General features: G+C 32.6%; 2 protein-coding genes across 3 annotated transcripts; one reads left to right on the forward strand and one right to left on the reverse strand.

Moving 5' to 3' along the window:
• The first annotated feature begins 350 nt into the window (after window positions 1-350).
• Window positions 351-2,550, forward strand: LOC108748809 (12 kDa FK506-binding protein-like). The gene is made up of 4 exons (XM_018487172.1): window positions 351-596; window positions 934-981; window positions 1,298-1,484; window positions 1,825-2,550. Exons 1-4 carry the CDS (start codon window positions 560-562, stop codon window positions 1,880-1,882), a joined length of 330 nt encoding a protein of 109 aa, XP_018342674.1. The 5' UTR covers window positions 351-559; the 3' UTR covers window positions 1,883-2,550.
• A 720-nt stretch (window positions 2,551-3,270) lies between these two features.
• LOC108748808 (protein EFR3 homolog cmp44E) lies at window positions 3,271-7,702 on the reverse strand. Of its 2 annotated transcripts, XM_018487171.1 has the most exons (16): window positions 7,634-7,702; window positions 7,446-7,522; window positions 7,092-7,207; window positions 6,714-6,876; window positions 6,491-6,643; window positions 6,315-6,421; window positions 6,114-6,257; window positions 5,950-6,028; window positions 5,737-5,872; window positions 5,313-5,584; window positions 5,033-5,205; window positions 4,587-4,947; window positions 4,270-4,469; window positions 4,064-4,160; window positions 3,744-3,899; window positions 3,271-3,670 (listed from the first exon to the last, which is right to left on the reverse strand). In XM_018487171.1, the coding sequence occupies exons 1-16, from the start codon at window positions 7,638-7,640 to the stop codon at window positions 3,518-3,520; spliced, it is 2,394 nt and encodes a 797-aa protein (XP_018342673.1). In that variant the 5' UTR covers window positions 7,641-7,702; the 3' UTR covers window positions 3,271-3,517. The 2 variants fall into 2 exon arrangements, with proteins under 2 accessions (XP_018342673.1, XP_018342672.1); XM_018487170.1 differs by having other exon boundaries at window positions 6,114-6,421.
• Between the last annotated feature and the right edge of the window lie 4,697 nt (window positions 7,703-12,399).

Here is a 12,399-nt window from a genome sequence, read left to right on the forward strand (position 1 = left end):
GTGAAAAAGAAAAGTGAAAACTTTTTACTTTTCATCCTAGGAAAAAAGTTTCATGATTGATACCCAGAACATGTTTTTACCGATAAAAGCGCGTTTTGAATACGAGCCAGAATATATGTTCGGTTATTTTTCTGGACAAGAATCTTTTTTTTTTTGTCTAAATCGCCATTTTCCGGCCTCTTTCGGCAACGGGAACCATTTCATTGGATGATATTATCGATGTATATATAGTCTGTGTTCCAAAATTCACTGCCGCACTAAAAAATCTATAGTTTACGTCACGTGTATTATACATTTTCAGCACTGATAGTGAGTTTTGGAACACAGTCATAGATACTTCAATGGATGATATTTCTAGATATCTCATATGCCCGGTTCGTATTCATTGAACGACGTAGTGGAGCAGCATCGTTTTCTAAGGCTTCGCGAATAGTTTTTCTCACGAGTTTTGTTCGACGGCTTTTCTGACGAGCCTGGTAAGCCTCAACGGTCTTTGCGCATCTCGCTGTTTCAAGAGGAGAGTCTCTTGCTGTAATACAAAGAGAAAGGACACATAGCCATGGGCGTGGATGTCGAAGTCTTGTGTCCTGGAGACGGTAATTATGCAGTTTTATTTTTCTAAGGACTCACCGAATTTGCCGTTCCCGCTTCTCTTCGGAAGAACCTCTTTCCTATTTCGCAGCTTGTTCCATCTCTCTCATGCTCGCGCGCGCACCACACTATATTTGATGCTCCAATGTGCCTTATCTCGTGGCCTGAAATACCGCGAACTAGTGTGGCCGATGCCGCGATGTTCTTTATTCGAAATAAAATGGACTCTGAGCGACGTCGCGTCTTTGCCTTATTTATGTTGTTACTAATTTTAAACAGCAATGTATTTTTGCCTAAGTTTTGTTATCTAATATTGTTTCATGAATATTTTCGTATGTGTAGGTCAAACCTATCCAAAGACTGGTCAAACAGTGGTCGTGCATTATACAGGTAAATATTTTATTGCAGAGAATTGATACTCTGATTTACATTTATATATCATGCTTGAAGAAACAGAAGAATAGTTAACAAAATTTTTTCAAAGCTGCTGCCATGTGGTAGAATGCTGTGTAATGACACAACTATGACCAGAGTTGAAAAGTAACGTATTACTTCTCATCTCTGATTATATTATTTAATATTATTATATTAAGTACTTTCCAGTTTTGATCTCTGAAAATATTATGTATTTATCTCTCTAAACAATTTATACATAAAAATCTTAAGATTATATAAAAATAAAATGATTTCATTAACATATTTATAGGTACCCTCGACAATGGGAAGAAATTTGATTCTAGCAGGGACCGCGGTATACCGTTTAAATTTAAAATTGGAAAAGGCGAAGTAATAAAAGGCTGGGATCAAGGAGTCTCACAAATGTGCGTCGGGCAGCGGGCTAAGCTGACCTGTTCTCCAGACTTTGCTTATGGTAGCCGAGGCCACCCTGGAATATATCCTTTAATGCAAGATGTTATAATATAAAATACAGATTAAACGTATAAAATAGAATACACTGGAACTTTCGTAATAACACATGGTTGGGATACTGAATGGATAACGAGATTCATTCTTACTTCATTTTCAAATCATGAAATTTAGGACTTTATTAAGTGTCATGATTTTACCTCTTCTCACATGAGTCTAGCGTGGCTGGAAGAGATTTTGTGCTCTATTTTGAATTCGCTACCACGAGGTTCTAGTGTAATTATTTAGTATAATTCTATTTATAATCTAATATATATATAAAAAAAGAACAAACAGTAAACTATATTAGCCTTGACAGAGACACACTATCCCACCGAATGCCGTTCTTATCTTCGATGTGGAGCTGCTGAAGGTAGAACCTTGAAATACCTCTTAGAGTGTACCAAATTTGACCAAACGCATTTCAATACAAGAAAAAAAAAGAAACGCATCAAATTATGTTTAAGTAGTCGTCGCACGAATGGCACATCCTACTCTAATGCCTTAATTCAATCGCTCGTACATTACAATATATTTACGATTTTTATGAAGTTACATATAAGATATTGAAAACGTTGTTTCTCCAACTTCGGAAACGACGTACAATTTATACAATGTATAAATTGCAAATTAATAATATTCAAACATTGTCGCATGTACTGTAGAGTCATATGTTAATATGTAGTTTGATTACTTGCTCTCCAAGAGATGCTACTTAACTTGTGTACTTGATTTAAAATCGACTAACCGTGTTCCTATGATGAGCGGTTGAATAAAGGGACCTTTCAGATATTTGCAAAATAAAACCTGTGTTCATTCCATTTACTATGTATTTGGTGATCCTTCGAGTATTTTGTACAAAGATTCAATAAAGGAAAGAACAATTGGTAATGTAACGTTACAGGTTTTCATAAGATAAAGTACAACAAAAAATTATTCTCCGCTTCCTCAAGCGTATACATCTAAACATTTTTTTCTTCATAATTATATGAACAAGTAATTGGAGAAAAATGTAAGAGGGATAAGCATTGCACCATAATAAATCTTTTTCCAGGTTAATATGTGTTTTAATATACGTATATTTACAAAATATTTCGAACTATTGTCTATATTTATAAATATACATTGTGCAACTTTTTTCAATCACTGACTCTGCCGAGAGAGAAAATTGTGTTTTTCGAACATAGAATATACATAAAGAGATATACATATACAATTTTTAACTTTACATTAACATGATTAAGTAACAGTGCACATTTACGTAATTGATCTACTGTTAGAATATAGTATATAGGATGATTCATTATGTCGATGCTTATGTGAACTTTTTTTTTGTTTTGTGCTCAAAGTTTCTTCATTGAAGTATCGACATATTAGTCAGAGCGTGCGGTCACTACAAATACTTTGAGGCATTTGATTGACTAATTAGAAAAAAAAATTTACTAATTAATTAAAGAATATTTCAAAGCATTTGTAGCATCACGCGACTATGATTTTGAGTTAACCTATATTAATGAAAACAGTTGATTCAGTTTACGAAATCGATTACGAATCTATAGAATCATTATATGTGTATAAGAAATTCCCGTCTCTCTACTTCCATAAAACCATTCCATAACCATTTGATAATTTTATAAAAACACTAATTAACCATTTCTATTGCAACTTATATGATATTTGAGACTTACTCATTAAAAATAAATAAAATTAGTACGAGCAACTCAATAAAAAATATATATCTAACAATATAAAACATAAAAATATTTTCTCTGTTATGTACATAAGTCAATCTTTAAAGTACAAGAGCTATTGTTCATGCTCAGTAACATGTAGACGATTTAATATAATGCAACACTATGTTAATAGCTACAGTCTATTTGATGCTTTATAGAAATGCTTTGAAGCATTCATTGATTGGTCAATTAGTAAAATTCTTTCTTCCAATTGGTCAATCAAATGTTTTGAAGCATTTATAGCACCAACTGGCACCTAATGTTAATGCAACAGGAACATTAACAGTTTAATATACAAACAACTCTGGGAAATGAATTTCGTAAGCTGGAGTTTGACTTGGTTTAGTATCTGTCTGTGGTCCGGTTGTAGGAACCGTGTTGCGCGGATCAACGGACAGCGTATTAAATATTTCTGACAACTTACTTTGTAAAACATCGTGCTGTGAACAGAAAAGAAAATATTAGAAATCTGTATAAATTAATAAGTTTATAATATATGTTAATGAATGAAACCTTTGGTTGTGTTTTTGATACTAAATCTTGGAATGGTGCATTTCTAAAGAACTGAGAAAGTTGCATTCGCTTCTCTTCTTCTATTACTTGATTATTGTTGCTCTCTGTCAAAATTCTTTTCATGCTTTCGAACGTTAATTCTTCTCCAGGTAATTTCTGCAAAAAATTAATTATGAACAGAAAGTAATAGTTAAAATTGTGCAATAATAATATGCTTAAAATATGTTTTTTAATAATGATTAATTTATTAATTTATTAAATCAAATATGATCATTGATAATTTCTAATTTAATATAAATTAAAATAAATGTAAATTATACCTTTTGCACACCCGGTGATGAACCTGCACTATCCAACTCTGGGCCTCCAGAATTAATGTCAGCTAGTGAATTCCGTCCAGCATCAACCCATGAATGCCTATTTAAGCAAAATTTAATTTTACGTTATAAAGCTTATATAAAACAAAGTGGCATTCTCTAAAGATTTATAGCCAATTATTGGACCACTATACGCTATAGGTAATTACCTGTGTTGTAAAGAATTGCCGCTGTAGCCTGAACCTTGTTGTAATTTTCCACTATCAAGACCAGCTCCTTTTAGACATTCACTGACAACAGTTTGGTCGACTAAAAGAGCTGGCGCTAATCTGGATGTTAGACCAGTATCATATTGAGATTGTAAATCTGGTAATAAATGAGGGCTATCGTTTCGACGCGCATCTACCACCTTCAAACGAATTTATTCAATCAATTGCAACTTTACTATAAAATAAATGAATGCCGCGCGCGCGCGCGCGCGTGTGCGTGTGTGTGTGTGTGTGTGTGTCAATATGAAATTACCTACCTTTTTCGCATAATCCATAAGAGCGGTAATATTACAGACATATGATATTAAGATTAGTAAACTGATAACTATTGCGTGTAAGTTGAATTTAAGCGAAAGACTAATTTGACCGCTTGTCAGTGCCAAGTCTTGCAGGCTCAACACCAATCTCAGTAACTCTAATACTGTTTCCTCAGAAGCTAATTCAATGGCAAGTAACGCCAGTGTGGTATAAATAGATTCCACATTTTCAACTGTATTACTAGACAGCTCTAATGATTCATACAGCGCCAAGTAGATTTCAGGGCCGTGCTTCCGAATAAAGATTACATCAGGTCTAGAGGCTTTTTCAATAGCAAGATCGAGCTCTGCTACGTTCACACTAAAGCAAAAAAGTTATCTTTAAAAATTCAAAAAAGAACGAACAATGTATATTAATAGAACATTTGATTAAGAGATAAATTTACGTTGGTTTAGCGAGTTTTGTAATATTCCGTCGTCTGTCGATTAAGGTATGGAATATTTTCTGTACAAGAAGTCTCATTTCAGCATCTGCTGCCAATGACATTCTTAGTAATGGATCCAAGAAACTGGGTGGGAACGTTGTGTTCAAATGAATAGTTTGGTACTTAGTGCCAACCTATTATATAAAAAAGTATATAAAAAGTATATAAAAAAAAATTTGTAATTAAAAAATCTATACCTTACATATATTTATATTTTTATATAATAATAAAAACGATTTACCTTTAATAGCGACTTTAAAAGTATGCTTTGAAGTAATACATCTCCTTTGCCGACTGATACGATACGATCAGGCTGACTGTATGGAACTTTACTCATAATGAACATCATAATCTCAATTTTCTGGTAATCTGGAAGATGATTTGCGAACTCTCCAAGAGCGTTAATAAGAGCTTCTTGATACAATTGCTCATCATTACTTGACGATTGGTTCCTTGTTACACTAACTCGTAGGTGAGATAATAAGGAATTTATAATTTCTAACACAGATGGTCCTAAAAAAAAAAACATATTGTTAAGAGTTTAATGATTTAATCTCTGTTATACGTTCAATAAATATTGTTTATACATATGTAAATTTATATTAACCAGAGAACTAGATAACAGAATTTATACTATACCCATTCAATTTTTTATGTGTACTTACCAACACTTTCACCTGCAGCAATTGATATAATTTTAGACAAAGTATCCGCAATGCTGGTGCGAATCTTAGGGGACGATTTTGAATGATCATCAAGATGCGTCATTAAAGCTTCCACTACAGTGTAGGAATATTGTGACTAAAACATACATTAAAGTAATATTATTAATTATCTAATGTATAAAATATTATTACTTGATTTACATCGTTACATACTTGAATGGAAAACATAATTATTCTGAAAGTATGAATTGCGAAGTAGTTAGGGACCCATAACTGATGATTGTCCAGATGCCTTTAATATAGATTTCTTATTAAAATATCTCATATATCTCATATATTTATATATACATTAATTCATAACGAAATTTATTTTATACCTCAACACAGGTCTTATAACACATCTAATATGACCAAATGATGCGCGTCCGATCAATTCTCGCATGCAAGTTTCCGCAAACTGCGGCGGATCCGATCGTTCTTCAGTTGGGCTGTCCGGTGTTGTGTCTTCTTTATCAGCATATCTAAAAATACAATTTGTCAATGTGTTTCTCATAATATTCGTTTCTTTTAAATTTAACCTTGAATTTTGCATGTTGTACAGTAATGATGGTACAATCTTGTCCATATGTACAGGTTCCCAGATATTCTCAACCAAATCATCAGAAAGAGTTTTTCTCACAACGCCCTACAAAGGTATATTTAAATACGTAAGTTTTAATAATCAATAATCTGATATATAATATTTCAGTCGTACCTGCAACCCTTGAATTCCAGCAAGCCTAATTTGCTTGCGTGTAGTGGGATCATCATTATTAGAATGGCACATTGCCGAATATTTCGACACAAAGAAATCGTAACGAGTATGATACGAGGGTGTGTCTTCCTCAATATTGGCAAATCTGACAAACTGAGAATCAATATGTTAATCGGACAGAATTGAGTAAGATTAATGTTAATTCGTTAAGATTATCACTTACAGACTGTGTTGCTAGAATTTGTAATTGAGGATCCGTAGATTCCAGCAGTTTTTGTACCATCTTCAAGAAGCTCTCAACAAATAGATTCAGAGTTTGTGCATGACAAGCTACCAGGAGTTGATCCATTGCCTCCATGGCGATCACAACAAAGCCATTTCGTCTCCTATCAGGACATGGTGTCTTATTAAGTAGAATTGTTTGTGTAGTGCATCAAAAAATGTATTAGCATGCTATGTATAGAAATTATTGCCAGTCATGTTTACAGTAGTAATTAGGATTTATTCTTATATAATTATTTATATATAACCGGTGTTATAAGGTAATTATTTATGTATAATATACTATTAAAGATGTAATTATATCACAATTTTATATTACCTGTAAATATCCCTGGAAGCTCGTTGAAACAGGTATTCTCCAATCCTATCTAATTTCTCAGGACTGCTCAACGAATAAAATGTTAGTTTCTCCATATTATTCTTAATCAAGCCATCCTGAAGAATAGAGAAGCCCATTATTACAAATTGTCGCGTAGAGACACATGTCAATCGTATTTTTCATTCGGCGCAAATATCACAGGTTCAACCATAAATAGAATAATCATTTTGATTTCTCCCGCCTATCAAGGACAGCGTTTATTGATTTACTCGCGAACAAAACGATAAACATAGTAGACAGAAATGAAATATATAAGACGAGAGAAAAAAGGAAAAATATATTCGAAGATCTCACCTGAGGGTTAACCGGAAAAATATTATCAACGAGCCTCTTGTATCTCGGACGTAACGCAGCACAACACCAACAACAGCCTGATAAAGAAGAAAAGAATAAACGTATGCTGTATGTTGCCGTCCGATTATGATTCGACTAGCATCTTCAAAAATACATCATTTTTTGACTGTATAAATGGCCACACTTACCGAACATTTTGATAGCTTCTGTGACAACTGACAAGTAGCACCTGATAAACACCTACTCAAAATCAACAATGATAATAGCAGACAGCTATGAGCTACGCACGGTGACGTAAGCGCATGTACGCATACTTTGATCAATCGACCCACTATCGATACTCTAATAACTATCGACCAAAAACACCAACTTCGAGAGAAAGTGGTCATGCCCGCGTTTTTCAAAAATGGAATGTTTACTGACATTTCGATCTATATGCATAGACACCGACGAGATACTATTAAAGACCGACATTCTTACGGGAGTTCGCGTTCTTGTGAATATTGTAAGTAATTAAGAGTAAAAACTGATAATATTGCACTAATTTTATGATTTATTAATTTAATAGACGTATTTATGCATTTAGAACTCAATAATACTCGATTTTTCTTTAAAATTGTAATTTCAGTGTTATCGTCAAAATTTGATTATCAACAGAGATGATAACTGCAGAGAAAAAAATTGTAATTTTTCTGCAATATATATAGAATATTATAGCTTTACAAGTATGCATATTTATTTATGGAACATTTATGTAATAAAAAAATCATGAATTTAATAATGTATAAGCCAAATATTTACGTTAATAATAGCAAATTTATATCAATTATCGATAATGTCAGCATTTTTCAATTACCTCCGAGCCTTTTTTACCGCCAAAAATTTTCCCAGAATTGACAGTCTTTAATAATATCTCGTCGGTAGTTTAAGTAAGTGTTACGACAATTCTTGTGCTCAGATCCTAAGTATAATATATACGTTTATTTCATATCACGCATCAAAACTTTCGCATGCGCCATTATCGCTTTGTAACGTGTTATATAAATATAAATGTTGAATTGTGTTGAATAAAGGAAAAATCAATTCGTTTTGTTATGTGCGGTACATTTTGTGAAAGCAATCAATCGCAACGCGTCGGCGTTTCAATATTTATGCGAGAAATTTCCGGGCATTAAGCGCTACTAAAATAAAAGAAGGTATACTATTTTTATGCAATTCAGCTTAATCTAAGTCTAATATTTTTATGTGCTTTGATTGCTTTTAGGAATATTTAACGGTCCAGATATTCGTAAACTAATGAACGATAACGTTTTCGATCAATGTCTGAATCCAAATGAACTTATTGCATGGGATTGTGTGAAGGCCGTGATTTGAAATTTTTTTGGGAAACATCGAGTTGAAAACTACCGTATATTAGTAGATGATATGATGACCGCTTTTGAGAATATCGGCGTTACTGAAAATCCATTTCTTACATAACCATTTTGAATTATTTGAAAAGCAGCTTGCTGCAGAGTCAGACGAACAAGGTGAAAAAAGGATAAGCTAAGCTAACGTATGTCGCCGATTTAATTAAACACGAACGACCGGAGTCGATTTATTGCGTCGCGCGTTTGCTTCGGGAGTGCCGAAGCAAACACGCAGTTGAAGTTATCTGACTAATGGATTTTTCACAAAATCCATTCGATGGAATTCTAGTTTGACTATCATTGCAAGTGTCAAGTCTCACCAAGTGTTCCGAGCATGAGGTGATGTCGGCCGCGTAATATCACGCACTTTGCAATAGTGCAATATTCATACGGTTTACTATTGTTGCTAATAACTAATTGAGGACACGCTGTATCTGCCGGCAAACGATTTAGCCCTTAGCGGTAAGAAGCGATTGATTGACTATTATAATACTAATTTATTAAGATGAATATACGTCAAGCTTTTCTACTTGCTTTCCGATATCTTATATTTTGCTCGAATGAACCGCAATAATAATAATAAAAATAATAATAGTAATAATGAAAAGACACATTTCGTGTTTAATCATTATTATACGCATTTTAGCTTTCTCTTTTCAAGCCGTAGTAATTCGATTAGTAATCGTAAACGATTGCAATCGCAACGTAATTAAGTCCGCATTTATTGATTTTACCGTATCTGTCTCATCAAAATGCAGGATCCGAATGTCATCGTATTTAGCGTAAGAAATACAATCAGCTATTCGCAGCTGTTCAAAGTTAAATTACAGATACAAGTGTTTTATATAAGAGGAAGGAAATTATCGCCTGAGTTTGATTTTTAATCTAGCCTGGGTTAATTATGGATCATGCTATCACTAATTCTTGTAGTAGTTCTTACACACGTACGTAAAATTATATATCGTATAATGACAAAATATTTTCTTATTTATCTCATTGTTATTTTTATCTCTAATCAATATTTTTCTTATTGGTCATTAATCATATTATAGGATAATGCGCATACTGTAAAAAACATGTTCTCATTACAATTGCAACAAATTAATAATTAATAAAGAATGATAGGAGTCGGCGCAAATGTAATAGATTATTGTTAATTATTAAACAACATATCGAGTACAGTCGTAAAAAAAAAAATAGATTAGTCATTTCGATTCCAATTTGAGCTATCAATCAGCAGGAATTAATAATAATACAGTAAACGATATGAAACCATTGCAAAAACTACCTCTATCCTTCTCATGCATCATTGAGTATTCTGCTGCGGTCTATAAAGAAATATTGTGTTTATATATACGTATTTATCACAAAAACGTTCGCTGAGGAACCCGAAGCGATTGCCGGTGGCCAGTTCGTCGCACTGGGCGAATTTTCGTACCAAGTTTCCTTGAGATTGTATGGCATTTGCGGGCCGCAAATTGCGGCGGTTCCATCATCGCCCCGACTAATGCCCGTATTCATAGTCAGACCTTGTACTTAAGGCTTCCTTAAATTTATCTTTAGATGCTCGGTAGCCAATGAAATAATACGTAGAGTATCTGAAGATAAATTTAAGGAAGCCTTAAATATTATATAAGGCCTGACTATGAATACGGATGTAAGATTCTCATTGCTGCTCACTGCGTGGATGGCTTGGACTTGAAGGTCTACTTTAGCAACCTTAAAATTACGATTGACACCATTTATAGCACTGATGGACAGCTTCACTTTGTAAAGAATATTGTCGTGCCGTATCCGGAATTCTCCGATAACGAGGAAAATGCTTGGAAAAATGGACACTGCTGCAATCACGGTAAATCGGTGCAAGATATTTCGCTACTAAGATTTTTTTCTGCAATTTTAAGAGTTTCATTTTATAATTTTTTCCTAATTTTTTCTAATACTTTCTTTTGGTTTCTTCACTTTGTTCCTTTATATTAAAAATTTAAACTTTAAATCATTTTATTCGTTTCAGCTCGAATTGTCGATTCAATATAATCAGTTCTAAAAACCAATCTCTCTGGCTAAATTTAAGCCTTTTTTCGGACAGAAATGTACTTTATCCGGATGGGATGGAATCAGTAAGGATGGATCTCTCTCGCACATTCTTCAAAAAAATGAACCAAGTCGCAAAGAGCGCATGTCAGGAACGTCATTATAATGTGCGTTTGACCGACAGCCATTTATGCACACTCAATCGCTAGAATTGGCACTTGCGCGGTGAGTAATGTTCATTAATACATAGAAATAGTTTCTCTACTTTAATAGAAAAGACTGATTTATCAATTGTAAAGATTCGATAATTAAATAAGAAGTTAACGAAAATGTTGTCCCCATTTCCAGGGTGATAGCGGTGGTCAGATTATATGCAACGGCGCACAGTATTGTCTTCCTCGCGCTCAGGGTGAGCCTGATGTAGATACCGATGTCTATTTCCATCTCGACTTTATCAATAATACCTAAGAAGACGTGTAAATGCAACTCACAAGACATCTACGACGTAGATCTATTCAATGTATTGTGTCAACGCGCGCTGAAAGTATATGCTGCTGCGATTTCGAAACTATATGTAACAATGTGTAAACGCTTTTCTTCAAAAGAAAAGAAATTTTTGTATATTTATAAATAAATAAATAAATAAGTGCTGTTATTAAATTAGAGTTGTCAATTTTTAATTAAACTTCACATTTTTTAACAGATATAACTATATATGCGAGTTACTATTTACTTTCAACGCTCTTTTAATATACAAAAAAATAATTAAGTTTTTTTGTTTATATAATCAATAATAATTTTTTTATTCATTCTAAACAGACAATAAAAAGCTACAATATAACGCTTTGGTAGAAATTAGGACATATCACAATACCGAATGTTAAATAGTATAATATTTATTACCATGATAACAGATTGAGCATACAATGACTTACTAATAATGATATAATTTGTATTTTGTTAACCCTGGAATTATGTACATGTATCATACATACGCAGCTTAATTAATTATGTCAGCAGATATTGATAATAAAAATAGAATGTTTAATTAAGGCTTTACCTTGGATTGTTACCAGCTTTTTGTGTATTTAATAGCTTTATACTTTTAAGACAATAAATTGCAACATACCATAGTAATATTCAAAAATTTTAAAATTGGATATAATATAATATTGATATTCCGTGATTATCTCGTTGTTAGTTTAATCCAAGAAAAAATTTTTGAATTTTTTTCTGAGAAAAGTGTGTGTGTGTGTGTGTGTGTGTGTAAATAATAAAAAAATACTATCTTTTAAGATATTTTAAAGATTCGTATGATTGACGTTTTAAAGAGATTTTATAATATATATAAAAGAATTTTTTTTCTAAAAATATAATATAAACTAAAAAAAGCAATATAAATTAAATCTTATCACCATATTCTCATTGTTCGATATTTTTAATACACAATTTAAGATAAATTTAATAACTTAAGTTAAAAATAAACATCTTATGAATATTCTTGGATGTAG

This window comes from Trachymyrmex septentrionalis, unplaced genomic scaffold (assembly GCF_001594115.1).
Source record: "Trachymyrmex septentrionalis isolate Tsep2-gDNA-1 unplaced genomic scaffold, Tsep1.0 scaffold243, whole genome shotgun sequence".
Taxonomy (NCBI): Eukaryota; Metazoa; Arthropoda; class Insecta; order Hymenoptera; family Formicidae; genus Trachymyrmex; species Trachymyrmex septentrionalis.

What these genes read in the sequence shown, in the direction of transcription:
- LOC108748809 (XM_018487172.1), top strand. Translation starts at nt 560, where the DNA reads ATGGGCGTGGATGTCGAAGTCTTGTGTCCTGGAGACG. An exon ending in AGTGGTCGTGCATTATACAG is followed by an intron (nt 982 to 1,297) that starts GTAAATATTTTA and finishes ACATATTTATAG; the next exon opens with GTACCCTCGACAATGGGAAG. An exon ending in AGCCGAGGCCACCCTGGAAT is followed by an intron (nt 1,485 to 1,824) that starts ATATCCTTTAAT and finishes ACAGAGACACAC; the next exon opens with TATCCCACCGAATGCCGTTC.
- LOC108748808 (XM_018487170.1), bottom strand. An exon ending in GCTTCCAGGGATATTTACAG is followed by an intron (nt 6,877 to 7,091) that starts GTAATATAAAAT and finishes ATGTCCTGATAG; the next exon opens with GAGACGAAATGGCTTTGTTG. An exon ending in TTTTAAAGTCGCTATTAAAG is followed by an intron (nt 5,206 to 5,312) that starts GTAAATCGTTTT and finishes TTTATATAATAG; the next exon opens with GTTGGCACTAAGTACCAAAC.